The sequence below is a fragment of the Trichechus manatus genome, unplaced genomic scaffold, assembly GCF_000243295.1.
Source record: "Trichechus manatus latirostris isolate Lorelei unplaced genomic scaffold, TriManLat1.0 scaffold00061, whole genome shotgun sequence".
Classification (NCBI taxonomy): domain Eukaryota; kingdom Metazoa; phylum Chordata; class Mammalia; order Sirenia; family Trichechidae; genus Trichechus; species Trichechus manatus.
The window spans coordinates 14,486,216-14,509,923 of NW_004443997.1; the positions used below are offsets into that span (position 1 = coordinate 14,486,216).

The window sequence follows — 23,708 nt, forward strand, 5'->3', positions numbered from 1 at the left end:
AGTCCCCCCTAATCTATGGGGGATACTTTGCAAGACCCGCACTGGATGCCTGAAACCTCGGATAGTACCAAACTCTATATATACTATGTTTTTTCCTGTGTGTGTGTGTGTGTGTGTGTGTGTGTGTGTGTGTGTGTGTGTGTGTATATACACACATATACAGTTTAATGTATAAATTAGGCACAGTAAAAGATAACAACAATAACTAATAATAAAATAGAAGCACTTTATGGTTTCTCTGTTACATATCCGAATTGTCCGCATTACTACTCTTGCGCTTTGGGGCCATTATCAAGTAAAATAAGGGTTACTTGAACACAAGCACTGCGGACAGCTGTTGACTGTGGGTAACTGAAACTGCAGGAAGTAAAATCATGGATAAGGGAGGACTACTGTATTCTAAATGCTGCAGTTGTAGGAGAAAGAAGGAATTATACTTTTGTTAGGCTTGAAAAATAATTCAAGTTTAGTGGCAAGAATAATTTTAATAGTATCTAGTTAGAAATACAAGCATGTATTACACATAAATTTTACTACACAGATACCATTGGCACAGTGAACTACATCAAGCCAAGTACACTGCTTTAGAAGTTTCTGAACAAACCAAAATGACTTAATGACTTAATGGTGAATAACAATACTATCCTAAACATAGAAAGAGGACACAATTCACAACCCTTTCCTCCCACCTTTGGCACATTATCTGCATGTAAACTGGTGTTTCAATTCAATATGCAGGACAAGAATATCAAGTCAACATCAGATGTTCTCCCTGTTCTTCAATTGACATTGACTGCATACACTTATTTAGTAAATCTTCTTCCTTTTTTTCTTCATTCGTGTATGATTCAGAATCATTTGTAGAAACTGAAGGAAAAAATAGTTTATATTGTTTGTTTTGGAAATAAAATTCTGTTTCATCCTGAAAATTCAGATGTGCATGTAATTATAACCTTCAAAATGACCTCGCTTATTAGGCCTTTAACAAAAACAGATAACTTGCAATTTTCAAAAATTTTAATCATCTCCCCTCCCCCAAATCTTTTTAAAATAAGATACACAGTAGTGTATTCTATTGAAGTTGTATAGAAGTTCCCTGTTACTAAATCTTATTTTATAATTGATTTTCATAATAAAAAAAAGCAAACTCGTTGCTGTCAAGTTGATTCCGACTCAGTGACCCTACAGGACAGAGTAGAACTGCCTATAGGGTTTCCAAGGAGCAGCTGGTGGATTCAAACTGCCAGCCTTTTGGTTAGCAGCCGAGCTCTTAACCACTGTGCTACCAGGACTCCAATAACCTCCTTCAATAGATTCAGCCAGACTCAGGAGGGAGTTAAGGTGGTCAGTTGCCTATCTAAAGTTATCTCTTCATTTCCCTTCAGTCCATTCCTCATTTTTTTGAGAACACAGGGACTTTTCTCCTACCCAGCGTTACCCCTAAACTCTGCTTTTTGGAACTAGCTTTACCTTCTCTATCCTTTCCCTCACTGGACAGGCACAGTATGGTATTTACAGCAGTGCTGAGCAGTGCCACACAGCACTGAGATTTCAATTCAGAAGGCCTAAGTCCTGACTTCCCTATCCACTAAGGTAGTAACTTTAGGAAATTATTTAACTTTCATTTAATCCTTTGTACTTTATCAATTCTAAGGAACGCTTCTGAATATTCTCGTTTCCTCTTGTCTTTTTCATTTTGCAGTATTCTATATTTGTGGTAGAAGAATCTTTTACACTGATCCTACCCAAGTTTAGATTTGTTTGAGTTGCATCTGTAAATTTTGATATCACCTGCTTGGCTCACCTTCACTGGTTTGTTGACTACCAAACACAAGTGCTATGGCTTGAAGTCATTCTTTTATTAAGTCTCTAACCTTGATATTAGGTGTCCCTGGTTAAATGGTTAAGCACTGTACTACTAAGTGAAAGGAAGGTCTGGAGGTCTACTTACAAAAGGTCACAGCTTTGAAAACCTTATCGAGCAGTTCTACTCTGCATGTATGCAGTCACCATGAGTTGCAATCAAGCACAACCAACAATAACCTGAATATGTAAATATCTTTAGCATTAGAAATGCCTTGAATTTCACTCCTCTGAGCAGTGTGTTATTTTTAATGAAAGCAAAACCTGTATTTCATGTTTAATTTACTTAGGTCCCTGGGTGGCACGTAAACAGTTTGCAGTTGGCTATTATTAACTGAAAGGTTGGCAGTTTAATCCACTCAGCAGCATCCCAGAAGAAAGGCCTGACGATCTACTTCTGTAAGGTTACCACCTTGAAAAGCCTATGGAGTGCAATTTACTCTGACACACACGGGGTGGCCATGAGTTGGAACTGACTGGACAGCAACAGGTTTGGTTTTTGGGTTTGGTAGTAAAATGAAACTATACCGTCTTTAATATGTTTTAAGCATAAAGTCTTTACAGATGCATATTTTTTGAATTCCACATTTACCTGGTTGCATGAACAGTCTGCTTGGTCTACTAAAAATCTTCAGCGACTTACATCTTGTTTTAGATGCATATCCAGTTTTTAACCTATAAGAAAGGAAAGTATCTTAATTGGAGCCAACAAAGTGAACAGCTGCCTAACCCATGTGGGGAACAATGCAGATTCTTTTAATTAAGCTGCCAGCACCACCAAAGAGATCCTTTCAGCCCCCAAATTCTCCTGTTACTTGTTACCCCTGAAATGCAGAGCTCACTACTGTAGTGCAGATTGAATACTCAGTCTTCTTAATCTCTTTCCCCTTTTCCTTTTTTGTTTTATCATATTCCTCTGTGCAGAGGTAACCATATGCTCTCTCCTTTTGGAAGTGTTTGTATTATTTGGAATTTAAGTAGGAATAATATTGAAAAGGGAAGTCTTCCATCTCTCTAGCTGATAAAGAAACGTTTACAAGTCCACAAAATATTTTCAAAAATAAGTGGCAGATCCCAGTCAGCTCAGTGAAGAGTAAGATAACATCCTTTTGTGCTTTTTGTCCAATCTATTCTGAGTTTAGCAAAGTGAACACAAACTTTAGTATTATTTAACTACCCTTCAAATAAAATTGGATGTTTCCCCCCTTTTAAACAATAAGAAACAGACCCTTCTTTGTTTCTCACTGGTCGCCAAAGGGAATGTGGCATGATCATTTCAGGGGTGCAGGCAGCAGTAATGTTGGAAGGCCCCGAGTCCTCTCTCTCCAATTGGTGTCGCCATGTGGTGCAGGGGTAATGCTGTTTCTGGGAGTAAGGCGAGCTGAGGCGACTCCTGTGATGAGTGAGGACACCTGTCATACAAATCATCTGTTAGCAGGACCCCCCATCTCTTGGGAGAACTGGTGAGAAACTCACTGGAGGTACACCTGCCTGGCTTCTGGGAGCTGTGCTGAATCACATGCATGTACTGTCTCTTCATTAATGTTCTCAGATAGTTGGCGTTATATAACTTAGCAATGCTGCACAGATAGCGCTTTTGGCCTATGGTAAGGTCAGGATGCTGAAACACAGAAATAAATAAAGGGATTTAGTCTGCATTATAGAACAGAAGTTGGCAACATTCATTATCTGAAAGAATGAATGTATTCAGTGGAGTTTCACCATATGTACATTTAACTTATGCAAATTAAACTATGTTAGCTTGGCCAAAAAGAGAGAAAGAGAAATGGCCATTTCAGCAGTGCAAGTGCTTGTGCTTGCCATTCCACTCAAGTGGTCCACATGTGCTCCCAGGCTCGAGAACCACTGCCCTAGAGAAACAAGGAGGATGTGAATCCACTGTTCTATATCAGCTCTCATGTGCCTCTCAGTGTGGGCGTCCTGCCTTCTCAAATGGTTCTAGTATTTAAGTTTTTTTCTTTTTTTTTAAGTATAACATGGTACTTAAAAGCAACCCAATTACTCTGCTTCATCTCAACTAAAAATCTTTCCAGCACCGAAAGAATAACTGGCTATGTTGGGCATGCTGAGAAACAGCATGGGGGTCTCCAATATAGGTAATTTTGACTGAGCATTTCACCTTACTTGCTGATTTTAGAAGTTAACGTTTACTTCAAATGCAAAACTCCACTCTGTGTGTATATATGTGTATGTGTGCACGCATAGGATTTACTGACTTAAATAGGTAATAAACCCAGAGAAGATTCAAAATGTTAATCAGAAAAATTTGCCAGTTTGCACAGATCTTTAGTAACCAATTCACATTATGTTAGAGATAATACTTCTGGCAGCTATGATCTTTAATGAGTAGTGCGGGTCAACAGTTGTAAAATGCTTACTTATTGCCTTTTTTTTTTTTAATCTACTTCTAATTTTTCAGTCTTTGAGTGAAATCTTTATGAGGCTGGGTTTCCAGCTCTAGGATGGTACTTTCTTTAAACATCTTTGTGCTTGGGGCACTAAGCTTCCAGAATAAAGGTACATTAGATCTCAAGTCTCATAAAGCCCTGAAAGAATTCTTAAGATAAGGACTGTATAATGATAAAATGCTTACAATCATTCATGAGTTTACCCAACAGATATTGACTGATTCCTAGACAATATGCTGGGAATACCTTGTTATCTGTAGTGCCTTACCCTTTAAGTAGCTTATTTTCCATTTTTTTTGTTAGCATACCTTTAGAAAGGATGCATCCTTCATTGATTTAGGGATGTGAATTGTTTGAATTTGAGGAGTTTTCCATAAATCTAGCAGTTTGGCTGTGTGTGAGTCCACTTTGTGTCCATCTTTGATTCTATCTGTAGGCAAGGACATAATCGTGAATTTCATGAGCAAAGATCAGTTCAACAGATTATTAAAAAGATCTATATATTTACATGTACCAATGATTATTACGGATATTATGATGAGTATTTTTGCATCAGATTGTTAAATTTAAAGCTACTTATGTCATTTGTTTTTAGATTACACAAACTTTTTTAAGATATTCATAAACATCTCCTAGGCAATATTAAACTAATTTTTATTCAAAGTGATTCAAAGGTGGCAAAGCTGATTCCTTTTGTTAAATTATATATGGACTACATTTTGAACTTAGCTGAGCTGCAAACTGTTGACAGTAACTAAGTTTCTTAGTTACATGTCAGAAGTATGCTAAAGAGGAATCTATATGCAGGATTTGTGCTTTAAAGATTTACAACAATATTATTTAATCATTCATATTTGAGTTTTGTATGTAGTTTTAAAATTATGTTCACTAGAGAATGGAAGCATTAATATTAAATACCAGTCAGGATATACCATGCCACTATATCATACCTCACACACATTTATCTTAGAAATAGCACACCTGAAAGAATTAATTTTAGGTGGATTTCCTTGTATTGGTCTCAAGACAGAATAACACAAATTTTATCCCTTTAATGATGCATAAGTTTATTAAAACTTATTTTTACATAGTTTCAGTTATATCATTGCTTTTAATACTGGGGGCAGAATAAAAGAATAGCCTTTTAATAAAAATAAAAGTTGAGCTCTATTCCCAGAAGAAGAGAAACTAGTTTTCCGTTTCAAGCATACTGAGAACAGACACTTAATCTAGGGTAAAAACTTCGCTTTGGGGAAGATGACATCCAGCAAAATTTAATGAGAAAATGCCCCTTTATAAATACTCTTCTCTTCACGCAGCCACTGATGCACTTTCTGTCACTATAGATTGCATTTTCTTGAGTTTTATATAAATGGATCATATAGTATGTACTTTTTTTGTCTGGCTTCTTTCTCTCAGCATAATTATTTTGAGATTCATCCATGTTACATATAATAATAGTTTATTCTTTTTTAATGCTGGGTAGTATTCCATTGTATGTGTACCTCAGTTTAATTTTCCATCCACCTGTTCATGGACATTTGGGTTTTTCTAGTGTTTGACTATTACAAATAAAACTGGCAGAACAGATTTTAAGTTAAAAGTTTGTAGTTAGTAAACTGAATTAAATAAGCATAGTTTTGTTTCAATATTGTTAATAACAAAAGCCACTGTAAATTTGTATTTTAAACTTGAAATTTAATTATTTCTTCAAATTTTTGCAAACTATATAGTTAGTGCAGGTAAGTAAGAGTTATATTTACATGCTGGAGGTCTAATTAGTTTGTTTGCTAACAATGGAAAATTACCTAGAAATTGTGTTATTATGACCCTTGAAACATGATTTCAAATCTGTAATAATAGAATGAATACCAGTATAACATTTTTAAAAGTTTATTTTTAAAACATCCACGTGCAAAATCATAATCGTGAGCTAATTATCTAAAAAATATATTTTTTGTGTCCCTGCTAAGCCATATTTCTGAGATGTATATTCTAGCCTGGACTCAAATTTAATTCGTCCAAAGACTGACAGCAGTTTCTTTACAGAAAATGAAACACTTAACAATTGTTAACTAACCCAGGTAACTTAAATACATTACTTAAACTATATGCTCTCAGACAAAAAGAACTCTAAGCAAATACTGAACTTTTTACTAGACTTTTTTTTTTTGCAAAGGCATGGGTTAGCAATTCTGAAGCTATTTGTTATACATTTTAGGACTGAGCAAATGAGTAAATATGTTGTGGTTGGTGGGAGCCAGATTTCACGCTGTTGGAGAAGGGAGCTACCTATTAATATGGAAAGGGGAAAGCACAGAATAAACTCTGCTTGTTGGCTTGGAATTGGAGCAATCAGTGTGAACTCATGAGTTTTAATATAAATACTAGGTAGATATACAGAAATGGATATCGACGTGTATGGGTATGGAGACACAGACACACACATCCACACAGAGAGACAAAAAGCAAATGTAGTTAACATTTGGGGGAATCTGAGTGAAGGAATCCTGGAATTCTGTGTACTTTTCTCACAACTTTTCTGTAAATCTGTAAGTCAAAATTAAAAAATTAAGTTGCTGATTTTAATGAACTGTCTTATGTTACTATAGGAAAGCAGTTTATTGTTACAGAGTCCTGGTAGCACAGTGGTTAAGCACTATGGCTGCTAACCAAAAGGTAGGCAGTTGGAATCCACCAGCCGCTCCTTGGAAACCCTATGGGGCAGTTCCACTCTGTCCTGTAGGGTCGCTATGAGTTGGAATCGACTTGACGGCAATGGGTTTTGGTTTTAGTTTATTGTTAGAGTGGTTGTAAAGTCGAAGTAAATCTAGTTGAAAAATGAGTTTTGCTCATTGTCTTAAAGGCTGCCAAATTTTCGTTCTGTTAAATTAGATTCAAAATAATATCTAGATTCCCTGCTAAGAGTTGACTGTAGTGTTTATATTAAATAGGGTAAGACCTTAATTCCAAATGCAAAGGGGAATAATAAGTCATTTTGTTAAGTATTAGCCTTTTCCTCCTGATTATAACTGTAATAACTTTCATTGTAGATTTGTGAAATATACTAAATATAAAAAAACAAAGTAAAAATGTTCTTTAATCCCACCATCCAGTAGTAATCGTTTAAAAACTTTTTGAAATATTACATTTCAGAGTTTTTTCTAGGCATATATGCGTGTTGTTTTTAATATGAGTAGGGTTCTACAGTATACAAACTTTTCATTTTTGTTTTGATGTTTAGAAATTTTGCTTTCATATAACTGAATCAATTTACTCCATCTACTGATAATTGTTAAAATTTCTTCTTCAGACAAATTATTTTCCTCCACATCTGGGATGAGAAACTATTAATTTTGTTTTTGGTTTGTGTTTTGTTTCTATTTTACATTTAACTCTAATTCACTAAGAATTTTGATTAGGTAGGAAACTAAATTAATGAGACCAAAATTAAACACAAGAAAAATGACTATATTTTATATAAACATACATACATACACACACACACAGCATACATATACGTGTACATTTTTTTTCCCTAGGTAACTATAAGGGCTGTAAATTCTCCAAGGAAAGGCAAATGTGAGTCCAAGTTTATATATAGTTGGATTAAGATGAGATACAACTACTGTGCTTTTTAAAAAATATGTATTCTGAGATCAGTAAATTTCACCTCCCTTCCCCCGCCTCAAAAAAGCAATTACTAAGAGGTCTTTGAAGGCCTGTCTTACTCTATTAACTCGAGGCAGAAAAGAGGTGGGTACTTTAAAAGCACTATCATTTACTTCAAGTGAGAGGAAAATATCAGCATTGGGAAATATTTTATGTTCTTTAAAGCTGTTATATTTAGAATTTTTTCTTTAATCTGTGTTTAAACCCCAGGCTATGTTCTGTGCTTTTCAACCAACATCAGTTATAAAGGTAGCTCTTTTCAACTCATTGCTAATTTTGAAATACGTTTTTTAAAATGCTTGATGTGATATTAACAGGAGAGAAAGAACCTGCTGGATTGTTCCTTGAAAATCTTAAAGACTTAGTTCACCAGCTATGCTAATAAAGTCTATTTTTAAAACTCCATTGTGTAGGTAGTCACAGGCATATTGGCTTCTCTGAACCACGTTATTTATAGGTATTACCTGCTTTATATACAATACTCACCTGTACCTTTGGAATTCTGGTGATAAGAATGTCGTGCTGATCTGTTTCAAAAGAAGGGGGGGTGTAAATGATATAATAATGGACAGCTTTATAAGCAATAAAAAGATATTTAAAATGAAAAAGGGGCAGTATTGCATATGGCTTTTACTTTTCATGTTTGCAGCAGACATGATGTCTTGTAAAGGTTTTCTTGTAATTCTTGTTAGATCCTACTAGCTCCAGGCTTTTTGAAAGTGACTTATCTGAGATTTTTACTATAATAGAAAGGATTTACTTTAAGCCAGATTTGGTTTTACTTTTAGAGTCTTCTAATGTAATTCCTACAATGAGCTCAATAAAGTAGTGTGGGCTCCTATGCTAATCACGAGGCATTTTCTTGCTCTGTTCTAAATAAATTAATTTGGATATTGAAAAGACTATCTTATTAATTAAGATGTGCTCTAATTCAGAATTAGAATGTCTCTAATTCTGTACAAGTTCTTTTTTTTTTTGTTTTCTCAGATTAAGTCAAAACACCCTTCCTTCTCTCTTCCCACAATTTACTCAATGACCAAGGGTTTATTGATTCCCTGATATGTTTAGGATCCAGCAATTTCTCAAGCACTGTGAAGAACAGGAAAGAAACACACGACCTCATCCCAACTTTAAGAGGTCTTCAATCACCAGATATTTAAAAAAAAAAAAAGATGGCAGTGATTGCAGCAGGAGCCATGACTGGGCTGAATTGGGCAGCAAAAAGCCCACAGCTCTTAGGGAATAATGGTGGGAAGGGATAAGGAGGGATAAGAGCAGAGGACTCCAGCAGTGACTTAAGCAGCTGTCTTCGCCATCCAGGAAATAGTAAAAACGTGCTCAAAATGAAATGTATTTATGAGGAAAGGCACTTCATTGTGAAGAAAATGTCAAGATCAAGGTGCCTCTAATATTAATAGTCATGTCTCCTTGGCGATTATGAACTCCAGTTTGACACACACACGGCTCCGGTTTATTGACTTGGAAGCCCTCCAAATATGGAGCCTGGGCACGTTTTCTCCCTACACTGTCCTCACCTTTAAATAGAGCTACTGTGGTCAGACGGCAATTTATTCAGCAGGTTTCGTAGCGCCCCCTCGGGGCGGAAACGTGCACGTGGGCGACTGTCGCAGTCGCCGCCTTTAATCACTGCACCAAACCCTCCCCAAAAGCTTCCCTCAGAAGCCCTTCCCCTACACAGTGAGCAGGTCAGTCCCCGTGTTCCCATCCCGACCCCAACAAACGTTTCCCCTCCTCTCACTTCATTGCACTGGGGACCAGTCCACTCGCGGAGCAGCCCGCTCCCACCCTTCCTCCAGCGGGGAACCACAGCCCGGGGCTGTTCGCGGTGCCCTCCAAGCCCCAAGGTCCCGGAAGCCTCACCCGCCGCCGCCACCCTCGGTCCGCGCTGCTGCGGACGGCTCTGCGGAAGAACTGCACTCGGTCCAGTCGGACACTGGCCCTGGGCCTGGCATCTCCTCTCCGGTGACCGGACCGCGAGCCGTGTGCGAGAGCAGCCGTCCCTTCCCCTCCCCTCAGCACTCGTGCGTCAGGCGGGGAGATATTGGGGTGAAGAGGCGGACGCGAGAGTCTCGCCCCCTCCGATGCGGGCCGTACACTGCCCGAAGAGCTTCGGGAGAGCGGGGAGGGCAAATCCCGATCCTGGAGCTACAGTGGGGGAGGGGACGAGGTTTCTCAGTTGATCGCGCTTTTGCACGTTTGCATCTTTTCTGTGCAAGGGATGCGTCACGGGAAGGAACTATACATGCTCCTTAAAACAAGAGGCGCCCTCCACCTCGGTATTCCAGGCCCTAAGAAAATTTGCAAATTTTGGGTGTCGCCATCTAGACCAAACATTCGTACGGTAACCAAGAACCAAAGCATCTGGCGCAAGGATGCTGAGCGTTATCCGTTATCCGTTATCACCTAGGCAACCAGGCTTCGCCTGTATCTCAACCGTCGATTTTCACAACTGCTTCTGCGCACGCGCAAGCTCCAGAGTGTACTTCATCGTTTCAGGCGTTTCCTCAGGACGCGTTTTACACGAGATTTGGCCCGCGGGCCTCTCCGTAGTGAAAGGTGTGGCAGAACGGGAGACGCAGAAAGGAACTTGGATTGTGATTGGTTTGCACGTCGTGTTCCCGGAACTCAGTGGGCGTCGCGCGAAGGCTGAGGGGAGCGTTTTGGTCCCGCTCTTGGTAGTGTTGCGGGCGGTGCTGGGAATCTGAGGGTCGGTATGCCGCGGTATGCGCAGTTGGTCATGGGCCCCGCAGGCAGCGGGAAGGTGAGGATTTGAAGGAGAGAAAAATCGGAGTTCGTGGGGCGCTGGGGGTTCGGGTCCTGAGGTATGGGGCGGCGGGTGTATGTAGTGGGAACCTGGGCAACTCGCTTCTGCCCTCTTTCATTCTTTTGAAAGGGAAGTAACAATAATTGCTAGTATTTATCGGATACTTTTGCCCCAGAGATTGCGCTAAACGCCTCATTGATTTCCCACAACAATCCTTTGAGGTTGGTCCTATTTTTACTTTACAGAGAAGTAAAAAAAGGCACAGAAAGATAAAGTGCTTTGTCCAAGATCACTGAGCTAGTAAACGATGGCTGGAATTTGAACTCAGTTTGGTCCAACTCCAGAACCGTACTGCTCTCAGGCCCTGCCTTCTTCGCAGGAGATTCAAGCAGGGTCTCTTCTGTCAGTGTTTCTCAGACCTTGGTTGATTTTGGCGTTAGTGGATACTGCCCCAAAGGATTGGAGAATCCTTCTAGGGGATAGGGGTATCCCTACCCTCTTCTCTAACTCCTCTGGCCTTGTGACATTACAGAGCACCTACTGTGCCACCATGGTCCAGCACTGTGAAGCCCTCAATCGGTCTGTCCAAGTTGTGAACCTAGATCCTGCTGCAGAGCACTTTAGCTACTCCGTGATGGCTGGTGAGTCCTAAGCAGAGTCCTTTCCCCCTTCCAGGGAAAATGGAGGAGGTCAGGCAGAGTAAATGCTGGCTGTTTAGAAGGGAAACTGAGAAATTAGTTATTACAATCAAAATATGATTTCAGCGCACATGGTGAACTGGAAAGGCAGAATGTCGCTTAGTGACATCCACTCATGATGTTCTGTCTTGGTCCTTGAGGAAAGAATTGAAAGTGAGTAAACTCTTCCATCGTCACCCTTCCCTTCTCTCCCTGTAATGCTTAGTCCTGCTGTAGTGAATCTGGTATACTGCTGATCACGCTATAAGTGAGCAGCCTAGGCATTTGGGGTTTAAACCAATTTTTTTTTGGTTTAATTTATTCATTCAAATATCTCTTGAATGTCTACTTTATACCAGACACCAGAGTTATAGCAGAGAACAAGACAATACTACCCCTGCCTCATGAACCTTTTCGTCGGGGAGATAGGCAGTACACAAAATGATAAACATATTGCACATTTGTGTTAAGGACCACAAGCAGGGTGATGGCGAATAACTGGAGGAGGCTGCTTTAGGCAGGGTGAGCAGGAATGATGTCTCTGAGGAAGAGATGTTTGGGCAGGCTTTCTGTCTGTCTCTCAGTCTTCTTATCCCACTTGCAGACTGGCTTTCTTGGGGATGCATATGGCCCAACAGGGTCTCCCCAACTTGAAATTCACATCACTCTCTGGTCCAAGCGTCTTACAGACTCACTAGTGTCCTGGGTTCATCCTTTTAGGAGACCAGTTTTATTGTTCCAACTTAGGGCAGTTGTTTATCCCTGGGAGAGGGCCTAGGAAGATGTTATTACAGTAAAACCTGCAAAAGCTGGAACCTCTGTAAGGCTGAAACCTGTCAGAGAAGGAAAACTGAAAGATTATCTACTAATAGATAGCAATAGAAAAGTGTTAAGCTGCACCCTGTCAAAGGCAGAAACCTTGGGAGGCCCAGTAAAACAAGGCAGTCCTGTCGAGTTCCAGTCTCACAGGTTTCACTGTAGTATAAAAATGAAGCCTAGTTCTCCATGAATGGAGATTGTAGGTTTGAGCACAAAAGAAAAACCTAAGGTAGAAAATTATAAGTGCTGATTTCTAAAAATTAATAAAAAGAAGACGACCACATATATATCAGGATTTTTTAAGTCCCTGCTATAGGTTGTTTAAGGTCCCTGGGTGGTGCAAATGGTTTGTAATCGACTACTAACCTAAAGGTGTCATCAAGAGTTGGAATCGACTCAATGACAAAGGGTTTTTTTTTTTTTTTTCCTTAATAGGTGGTTTGGGGATAGTGGTAGTTCAGTGGTAGAATCCTCACCTTCCACACAGGAGATCTGGGTTCAATTCCCAGCCAGTATACCTCATGCATAGTTGCCAGCCATCTGTTAGTGAAGGCTTGTGTGTTGCTGTGATGCTGAACAGGTTTCAGCAGAGCTTCCAGACTAAGATGGACTAGGAGAAAGGCCTGGCAATCTACTTTTGAAAATCTGCTGGTGAAAACACTATGGATGACAACGGTCTGATCCACAACCAGTCGTGGGGATGGCAAAGGACCAGGCAGCATTTAGTTCCATTGCGCACGGGGTTACCATAAGTTGGGAGCCAACTCGACAGCAGCTATCAACAGCAACAAAAATTGGTGGTTTGTGTACATTATCTTATGTAATCCTCATTCTTCTACCTCAGGATACCTGATTTATTTCCCCCATTTTACAAATAAGAAAGTGAGGCTCAGGGAGGTTAAGCACTTCCCCTGGGGTGGTCATGTGAAAGAATGGTGGTTGGGAAAAAAAAAAATTTAAATGCTGGTTGAGTTTTTTGTTGTTGTTGTTTGGTTTGGTTTTACTTTTCTGGGATAGGTAATACATATTCACATGGGTTCAAAATGCAAAAGGTACAAAAGAGTGAGTATGTAGGAAAAAGCCTCTCTCCCTGCTATAACAGAAATACCACAAGTGGATGACTTCAACAAAGAGAAGTTGATTTCCTCACAGTAAAGAAAGGCTGAAAGTCCAAATTCAAGGTGTCAGCTCCAGGGAAAGGCTTTCTCTCTCTGTCGGCCTTCTCATCAATCTTCCCTTGGACTAGGAGCTTCTCTGCACAGGGACCCCAGGTCCAAAGGACGCGCTCTGCTCCTGGCACTGCTTTCTTGGTAATATGAGGTCCCCCTGTCTCTCTGCTCCTTGTGTCTTTTATCTTTCAAGAGATTGCCTCAAGACACAATCCAATCTTGTAGATTGAGTCCTGCCTCATTAACACAGCTGCCGCCCATCCTCCCTCAATAACATCATAGAGACAGGAGTTACAACATATAGGAAGATCACACAATGCCATATAGGAAAATCACACAATACCTGGAATCATGGCCCAGCCAAATTGATACATACATTTTTGGGGGGACATAATTCAATCCATGACAATGTGTTATGTATATGTAGTGAATTTTCATCATCTTTCTTTTTTTTTTTTTCTTTAACACTAATGAGGGCATACTTAGAGAATTCTGCACCTTCCTTCTATTTTTCAGTTAACAGTATACCTGGGAGATTGTATTATACCAGTACTTCATTCGTTCCCTATCGGTGACACCACTACAATGAGTAACCATGTACATAAGTAATTTCATACATGGGAGTTTTTTATGTAGTAGGTAATTCTTACTAGTAAGGATAGTAAGTTTTGGATGGAGGTTTTAATATTCTGGGCCCTGTCGTTCCTTTGCAGACATCCGGGAACTGATCGAGGTGGATGATGTGATGGAGGATGACTCCCTACGGTTTGGTCCCAATGGAGGATTGGTATTTTGCATGGAGTACTTTGCTAATAATTTTGACTGGCTCGAGAACTGTCTGGGTCATGTCGAGGACGACTACATCCTTTTTGATTGCCCAGGTAAGTCAGTAATTTGAATGTGCCATTTTCCTTGAAGTCGTGGTACTTCCATCCTCAACTGGGATAAGTGGAGTGAGCATTTGTAGTTTAAACTCTGCTGTAGTAAGGTCAAGACTTATTCATGGGCTTTGATTCATTCACTGAGTTTGCTGAGTGCTGACTTGAAACACTGGGAATAGAACAGAGGGCAAGGTAGGCCTGGTCTCTGCCCTGCTGGAGCTCAAGTCCAGGAGTACCAGCTGGTATAAACAGAAATCACCCAAATAATTATTTAATGCATGGTTGTAGGACAGGTACCCCACAGGAGTAGAAAGAAGGTCAGGGAAGGCTTCTGATCAAATGGTCTTTGAGCTGAGCCATGAGGTGAAGGTGAGGGAAGAGTGGCCCAGGCAGAAGGCACAACATGCTGAGGACCTTGAGGGAGGAAAGAACAAGGTGGGTTGGAGGGACTGAAAAGGCCAGTATATGGAGCATGGTAACCAAAGAGGAAAACGTCGGGAGGTGAGGCTGGTAAGGGATAGATAATCACACTGGGCTTCTTAAACCATCTTGTGAATTTTAGACTTGAGCCTAACCTCGCTATGATTATCTGTGACCCCCACGTTTCTTTCTTGCTATTTATTGAACATGCCTACAGAAAAGTACACATATCATAAGTATGCAGCTTGAGGAATCTTCCCAAATTACACGCTCCTTTGTGGCACTCTTTTGATCAGCAGAAAACTAAAGAGTGACGAAGCCCATTTTCTGCGTAAAACAGGATAGTTTGCTTGGGAGTCCCATGGTGGCAGTACCTTAGGTTTTATGATTGCTTTGAGAGGTTGTGAGGCCCCTTGAGAATTCCAAGATATTACTACCAGGTGTTTTTGTTTTTAAGATCTTCTGGGAAAAACTTGTTTCCTCTAAATGTGATGGTTTAACACACTTCCTGCTTGTCGTCTTGTACTCCTCTTGGTGTAGGTCAGATTGAGTTGTACACTCACCTGCCTGTGATGAAACAGCTGATTCAGCAGCTAGAACAGTGGGAGTTCCGAGTCTGCGGGGTTTTTCTTGTTGATTCTCAGTTCATGGTGGAGTCATTCAAGGTATGAGGATAATCCACTGTAAATTTTTAAGTCAAGGATACAGGCAGAAGAGAGTATCTTTTACTCATTATGATTCTGAACATTCCAGAGTTATTTAGTACACCTTATTGATGGAGTCCCTGGCTGGTGCAAATGGTTAACATGCTCAGCTGTTAACCAAAAGATTGGGGGTTCAAGTCCAACCGGAGGCACCTCGGAAGAAAGGCCTGGCAGTCTACTTCTGAAAAATCAGCCATTGAAAACCCTGTGGAACATGGCTCTACTCTGACACACTTGGGGTCGCCATGAGTCAGAGATGACTCAAGGGCAACTGATTTTGCTTATTATTATTAAATGATGATAATACATTTTATAACTCAATAAAACTGTAAAATATTATGATAAAGTCATATTGATTTTGAGAAGCTACCTATCAAGAATGAGGCAGATATATATTTATAAGTGTATTTTTCATTAGCTGAGAGCCTCACGCCCAGTTCATGGATGATCTGAAGTGTGAATATTTATTTGCTTACATGCAACCAATTTTATTTCTTATAAATCGCCCTTGAAGAATATTCAGTGGGAAGGAGGCTGAAGATAAGATACTGTCTGAATTGAGTTTTGTGATCACTGTAGAGTAAATCCACATCATCCTTTCTCATCCTTGCCTTAAGGAGCCAAGAGTCAACCATCTGACGAGTGAACTGTCTCTTTTTCTATAACATTAGCCTTTCTCTTATTTAGGCCAATTTTGTTTCAATTAGGAGCAGAAGCCTTCTTTTACGCAGAGACCAGGAACTTTGTCGGCACAGTTAATTCATTTTCTCTCTTCTGTTTCCTCCTTCAGTTTCTCTCTGGTGTCATGGCAGCCCTGAGTGCAATGATCTCTCTAGAAATTCCGCAAGTTAACATCATGACGAAAATGGATCTGCTAAGTAAGAAAGCTAAAAAGGAAATTGAGAAGTGAGTTCTTAACACCATCTGTTTTAGTTACCTAGTGCTACTATAACAGAAATAAGTAGATGACTTTAACAAACAGAAATTTATTTTCTCACAGTTTAGGAGGCTAGAAGTCCGAATTCAGGGCACCAGCTCTAGGGGAGGGCATTCTCTCTTTCGGTTCTGGGGGAAGGTCCTTGTGTCTTTTCAGCTTCTGTTTCTTGGTTCCTTGGAGATCTCATATGACCTGGCAACTGTCTTCCTCTATCTGTGCTTGCTTGCTTGGTTGTTTGCTCATTCTGCTCTTTTATATCTCAAAAGAGATTGATTTAAGACACACCCTACACTAATCCTGCTCCATTAACATAACAAAGAAAACCCATTCACAGATGAGATTATAAACACAGGTGTAGGGTTAGGATTTACAACACATATTTTCGAGGGACAGAAATTCAAAATCTATAACATCATCTATCTGTTACCATCAGAGCTCAGTTGCAGAGATAAACCTCCCAAGTTTTATTTAGACATGAGGTTCTGAGGTTCTGTTGTCTATAAATTAGTTTCCTGCTCTATTTCTCCTTTATTATCGACAGTTTTCTTCCCACTTTTAAAGGTTTCTAGATCCAGATGTGTATTCTTTGTTGGATGATTGTACAAGTGACTTAAGAAGCAAAAAATTCAAAGAATTGACTAAAGCTATATGTGGACTGGTAAGTTTGTAGAATATTTTTAATGACCTGGATTCTTTCTCAAAATTTCTAGCTCATACAGTAAAGAGGAACTAGATAAGCAGTTTTATGTGTTTTGAGAAGAGTCATATGGCTGTCCCCTTGTGTTCTTTGTCATGTCTTCTTACCCACCAAAACAGCTCTTGGTGTGGAGGATGTCCTGCGCGCCAGGGAGAGATGGATCACACCGTAGTTGTTAGAACCAACAGCACACAGAACTTTCTCAGAATTTGTTAACTATTTTAGAGTCAGCATTTAGCTTTAATGCTACATTAGCTTTCATGCTTAGCTCAGTTTGATTTTGTAATAGTTGAGAAAATGAACACTAGGATTTTTAACTGTCCTCAGATGTTTAGAGAGTCCCCGAGTGGTGTAAATGGTTAATGCATTGGGCTGATAACTGAAAGGTTGGAGATTTGAGTCCACCCAGAGGTACCTCGGAAGAAAAGCCTGGTGATCCACTTCCACAAAATCAGCCATTGGAAACCATATGGAGCATAGTTCTGCTGACACACATGGGATTGCTATGAGTCCGAATCAACTCAGTGGCAGCTGGTTTGGTTTCTGGTTTTAGAAAATGGGCCACATGGTCAGAGCCTGTCTTTCCCTAATAAGGAGCGTTGGAGGTGCAGTGGTTAAGTGCTCAGCTGCTAACTGAAAGGTCACCAGCCATTCTGCAGGAGAAAGATGTGGCAGTCTGCTTCTATGAAGATTACAACCTTGGAAACCCTATGGGGCAGATCTACTCTGTCCTATAGGGTTGCTGTGAGTCAGAATCGACTTGACGGCCGCGGGTTTGGTTTCATTTGGCAGAGCAACAGTAGTGAACACAGGTGCTTGTCAGCCGATTCCTCCTGCTACTCGCAACAGTCTTATATTTCCCCCAGGAAACACCCCCTTCCCACAATTCTCAGTCTGTGAGGTTTAAGTGGTGCTGATCCCCCAATTCCAGAGACAGGTATGGGCCTAAGGCCAGCAAGTCAGAGCACAGACAGGTTCAGGGAAGGGCTCCTGACTGACACAGAGCCAGGACTCTGAACTCTTTTATTTTTATTTTTTTATTTTATTGTCATACTTTAAGTGAAAGTTTACAATTCAAGTTAGTCTCTCATACAAAAATTTACACATACATTGTTATGTGACCCTGATTGCTCTCCCTATACTGTGACAGCACACTCCTCCTTTCCACCCCTGACCCTCTCTGCCTTCTCATCTCACCTCCAGACAGGAGCTGCCCGTTAAGTCTCATGTATCTACTTGAGCTAAGAAGCACTGTATTCATGAGTATCATTTTATGTCCCATAAGGAGTCTGGACTCTTAATGGGACTGGTTGAGATAAAAGCATGTTGACTGGAATTTCCACAGCAACAGTAACTTCACCTTACGTGTTCCGCTTCTGTGAGCTTCTGCAAACAATCTTAAATATATATGTCTGCTCTCTAAAGGAGTTATACAGCATACCATTAACATGTAGATTTTGTATCTAGCATGACTGGTACTGAATGTTGACGTTTTCCTGGTTTCTTGATAGAGCAGGGGGTGAGGATGAAGTGGGGAATGTGGCAATATCACAATACAGAGATTTCCACAGAACAGAAGGGCAGAGAGCACAGTCGAGCCTTCTTGGAAATCAAGGTGGGAGCACCAGGTCAGAAACCAGGGCCACCGTCTCCATTTCTCAGCACCCCTCTGCGTGTTCCTGCCTAAGACACCGGTCTGGCCACATCCTCGAGCAACTTCTGAGTCATCGTGCGGACGACTGCAGCTGCTCCATGACTTCACATCTCTAGTGTCCAGTACCAGTCGGCTACTTTCTCTTTGTCTCTCAGGTCAAACTCCAGAGAGAGTACATTTAATAGACTCCAACAGGCTTTCTTTGGTCAAAGCCCTAGGCATCAAATTTGCTAACATATCTGTGGATTCTAACCCCAGGTCATCCAGTCAGTGGTCACTCTTACGAAAAGCACAGTCAACCCACTGAGATTGGTCAGGTACTGCGGGCTGTCTGGGCAGCAGTTTAAACTAGAAGTAGTTATAGGCGGTGGCCAGTAAATTAACTGACGTGTCTAGTATTCCAAGCCATTGGGGGATTTTAGAACTGTTCATGCCCCTTTGAAATTTCTAGTGGTTGAAGAAACCAGATAAGTACCCATGAAGCCGAAAGTGACCAGTTAAGTAATAAGCTAACAGTGTTCTAGTAGGTCAGAGGTCAGAAAAATCAATCAGATTTGCTGGTGTTCTTTCCAACTATCTCCCTTGCCTCTTTCCCGCACACATTTGTAATCAGAAGTACAAAAGGTTATAAAGCTCAAATATAGGTTGAAAATGATGTATTTTACACAGCTTCAGAATGAATCTTTCTGAAATCCCCACCTTGGCAGATTGACGACTACAGCATGGTGCGATTTTTACCTTATGACCAGTCAGATGAAGAAAGCATGAACATTGTATTACAGCATATTGATTTTGCCATTCAGTATGGAGAAGACTTGGAATTTAAAGAACCAAAGGTAATTTCAAAGTTTGGGGTGTTTGATAGCTTTTGGTGGAAATGGTTGCCGACGCTCAGTGGCCTCCTGCAAAACTCAGACAACTCAAATTCATTTTTGTCTGAGAGGTAGCGGTGCCCTGGGCTTTTCTAGGTGAGCTCTGAAATGGACACCTGTGCTCAACAGTCGGATCAGTTTGACTCAACCTTTTGTTGAGGCAGTATCATTGACTTAAGTCTCTGTAATTGGAGTCTGGGGGGTTTGCAAAGATGAAGGAAATCCAGTTGAGCTTGGGCTGCCCTCACATAGATCGGTGGAAAGACTGATGGTCGTCAGCCAGTTAGCTGAGAAGCAGTGTTGATGGTTGTCAACTCAAGTGAGAAATGCTTCCAGTGAGGTATAAGCACTTTAATTTACCACATACCTGGAAAAATCCTATCAATCATGCCTTTTGTTACTATTAGCTATTACCTGTAAGCAACACCCAGAGCGGCTGTTGGGTGTTAGCTCATTAGAGAGTATTACTGGGAAAATATGTCAACACATACCAGGTCTACCTGAGGGGAAATGAATGCATTTTCTATTTTGTTCCCCTTGGGTCAGGAACATGAAGACGAGTCATCTTCTGTGTTTGATGAATATTTTCAAGAACGCCAGAATGAATGAAGATTTTATGAAAAAGTAACTGTATACATGTGAAGAGTTTGTGGCTGAACCCACAGAACATTCTTCTCTTCGAAGGATGCAGTAGTAGAAAGCTACTTATTTTAATGGAAAAAAATACTACGGTCATGCACCGCATCACATCCATTCGGGCAACGTCCAACCGTATATATGTCCATGGTCCCATAAGGTTGTTTTTTTTTTGTTTTGTTTTTTAAGGGAAAGCTGCTCACCCTTTGTTTGTTATTTCCCCCTAATGATTTTAAAGACCCTAAACCCCCAGAATGAATGAGCAGTGGGGCTCCAGGGTGCAGCCCCATCCCTGCAGCACCTCCTCCTCTGTCTTCTCCTCTTTCCCCTCCTCCCGGCTTCATTCACCAGTCCAGCAGCTGTGCAGTTGTTCACTCCTGCACAGGGCAGTGCCTCCCACAGCTCCTCAGCTCCTGCCGCAGGCACTGGCGGGTATGCCGGCCAGGCCTGGGTGCTTACGGGCTCCTGGCTCCAGGCGGCTACACATGGTCAGAAAGTGGCCTCACCAACAGGGCAGCGGCAGCCATGCTTCCTGGCACCTGCACACCCAGTCCCCACCCTGTGCCCAGAAGTTCACAAAGTCCCAGTCTGGCTGCTGGCACAGCCCCAGCCCAGCCCACGGCCACACACCTGGCAAGGCGGCCTCCTGTATCCAGTTAATATAGTTCTCGGACAAGTCTGGTGGGCAGGTGGTGGCGGAGGATACTGGGCCTGGGCTGCTCCTGCTCCTCGGGGTGGAACAGTGGGCAGGGCTGGGCCCATAACCTGAGGAATGCCTGGGTATAATATACAGTGTTCACACAGCATCCAGGTCACATAATGGCCAGAATGTGTAGTGGTCGTTAAGCAACGCGTGACTGTACTTGGCCCTTTATCTGCAGATGCCTGAATCATGTTCTGAGTTGTTCTGCTGCTATTTAAAGTAGAATCATTTGGTGTTATTTTTTTAGGTTTTAAGAGTTGAAATGAATGTACATAGATTTACATATAACATAAATTAGCACCTGGGTTACAGTTAAGACCAGACTAACATTATTTTTACTGTTTGGTTTTGTTTTTGAGGGTTTTGGGGGCAGCAAGAATTCCTATAACAAAATATACATATGTATATATGTCCAAAAGAAGAAATCTGGAAGGATATAGATAAGGCATTGCTTATCTGTATCTTCCAGTTTTTCTGTATTAAAAATGTATTATTTGTATATAAGTAGACCCCGACTCTTACAACATACTCGTTATGACAAACTGTACTTACGACCGTCTTTTTTTGTGTGTATATCTTAACATTAGTAACACGTACTACATACAGTGTTGCAGCATATAATTTGCTGATGTTATCATCCTCAGAAGTTCACTCGCAGATGTTCAAAGATCAAATCTATAAAGATACTGATAATAAAAGGCAATAATAATGAAAACTTTAAAAAAAAAAAAAGAGGTATTCGACTTACATCAGAATCGACTTCCAACAGTTGTAGTGGAACCCTGTCTTAAGTCAGTAACTACCTGTAGTTAAAAAATTTAAATAACTATTTTAAGATGTATGCTCACACACACATAAACAAAAAGGTAGCGCTAACCTTTCATTACAGTCTGTTTTCCAATCAGAATTTGGAGCACTCAACCAGGGCACATTTTTGAATGAGTAGATTTCACCCATTTGTTAAAATGTAGGCAGTGATTTTTTTTAAAAACAAGGTTTGTAGTCTCCGCACATTTAAAATTTTGTACTTTCCCTGAATAATAACAAATACAAAAATTCAAAAGATGTAACTTTTTTCTTTTTAATTCTTGCTGCTACATAGAATTATTTATTTTTAGACCTCTCCAAAAAAGTGCTGTTACGGATTGAGCTGTGTCCCCCAAAAAGATAGATTGAAGCCAAGACGGCGGAGTAGTCAGACGCTTCCGGTGGACCCTCTTACAACAAAGACGAAAAAAACAAGTGAATCAATTATATATGACAATCTGGGAGCCCTGAACATCTCAGGCAGAGTTGAGGAAACAGACTGAGTGGCAGGGGGAGGGAGAGACGGTTTGGAAGCAGCGAAGAGTTGCCAGACCTGACCTGGCAAGAGCCTGAGCCCTTCAGGCCTGATCAGCTCATGAGTGAGCAGTGAGGCATGCAAGCAGCCGTGCTTGGGAGGCGCATTTTCCACACCAGGAGAGACACAGGGCCAGAGAGTACTTGGCCACCCAGAACCAGTGAGAAGCAGCCCAGGATCAACGAAAGATAAGTACTTGCATATGGCCTACCATGCAGATCAAAAACACCCCCCTTAGAGAAAAACCTCTCTCCCATTTACCTCCCCACTCCCTGCTCTGCACTGGATCCCAGACTGGCTTCAGCAATTGCCAAGTCCCCTGGGCCAGAAGTAGGATCCGTCACACGCCGTAAGCCATTCTCCCAGCCTTGGAGAGTGAACAAATTAACAAATAGGAAAAGAACTGCCATTTCCTCTAAGCCAGGAACCCAGGGTAAGCAGAGCTTCTTTGCCTAGAAACAGGCATAAGGGATCCACGGACTTTGAGTGCCTTTCCCCCTGCATAGACTTGTGTGGGCCCATCTCAACAGCATAGGCCTTCATTACTGCAGTACAACAGAGTATATACTGGAACTCTGACTCCAACTGAGCTGTGAAGTGGCAGGTTCTTGACATTTGACACTGCCCATTAAGCAGGGTCTTCACCTACCCACATCAGGGGCCTGAGGACTGGTGGCTACACCCACACCACCTAGCCACCTGCGATAGGGGCCCAAGAATAAGAGGTGCCCCCCAGTCCTTACAGCCAATAGCATTGGGTTCTCATAGTCCAGCCACAAGACCCACCTAGCTACACGCTCTAGGGAACAGGGACACGCCTTCCTCCTGGACGTGGTGGCCGTCAGCCCCCTGCCTTGCTCAAGAGTGTGTCCCCCTGCTGCAGCCAGATGCCTGTGCCTACACCAATCACCCATGCCTGTCTAGAACTGTAAGTGAGAGCCTACACCACACACTTGGAGGCTACCTACCTGGGCACCTGAGCTGAATCCATACAAGAGGAATGGGTGGATTCCTGAGCTCACACAGCTAGTAACAGATCTAACGACCTGCTGACAGGACATAGGAGCTTCAAAGGTGCCAATAAGCAAAGTAGCTCATATGAGCAGCCTATTTGGCCATAGCAAAAAAAAAAAAAACAAGCGAGGACACAGCAAGCAAACAAATAACTTATGGCTCAGAGACAACAGTCAATATCAAATCACAAAAAGAGGCAGTCCATGATTGCTTCAGCAAGTGCCCAAAATAAAGAATCTAGAAATTTTCCAGACGAGGAAAATTTCTTGGAATTACCAGAGACAGAATACAAAAGATTAACATACAGAGCTCTTCAAGAACTTAGGAAATTAAGCAAAACGCAGAACATGCAATAGAGGAAATTAAAAAAGATTAGAGAAGAGCATAAAGACAAATTTAACAGGCTGCAAGAATCCATAGAGAGACAGCAATCA

General features: G+C 41.1%; 2 protein-coding genes across 2 annotated transcripts; one reads left to right on the forward strand and one right to left on the reverse strand.

Annotated features, from left to right (window-relative positions):
• Nucleotides 1-187: 187 nt before the first annotated feature.
• On the reverse strand, nucleotides 188-9,980 carry FAM216A (family with sequence similarity 216 member A). Its single transcript, XM_004379084.2, has 7 exons — nucleotides 9,846-9,980; nucleotides 8,451-8,491; nucleotides 4,601-4,722; nucleotides 3,355-3,484; nucleotides 3,092-3,275; nucleotides 2,456-2,538; nucleotides 188-867 (listed from the first exon to the last, which is right to left on the reverse strand). The coding sequence occupies exons 1-7, from the start codon at nucleotides 9,935-9,937 to the stop codon at nucleotides 749-751; spliced, it is 771 nt and encodes a 256-aa protein (XP_004379141.1). The 5' UTR covers nucleotides 9,938-9,980; the 3' UTR covers nucleotides 188-748.
• A 480-nt stretch (nucleotides 9,981-10,460) lies between these two features.
• Nucleotides 10,461-20,542, forward strand: GPN3 (GPN-loop GTPase 3). The gene is made up of 8 exons (XM_004379085.2): nucleotides 10,461-10,746; nucleotides 11,282-11,390; nucleotides 14,128-14,295; nucleotides 15,256-15,380; nucleotides 16,210-16,325; nucleotides 16,918-17,014; nucleotides 19,415-19,543; nucleotides 20,126-20,542. Exons 1-8 carry the CDS (start codon nucleotides 10,699-10,701, stop codon nucleotides 20,186-20,188), a joined length of 855 nt encoding a protein of 284 aa, XP_004379142.1. The 5' UTR covers nucleotides 10,461-10,698; the 3' UTR covers nucleotides 20,189-20,542.
• The last annotated feature ends 3,166 nt before the right edge of the window (nucleotides 20,543-23,708 follow it).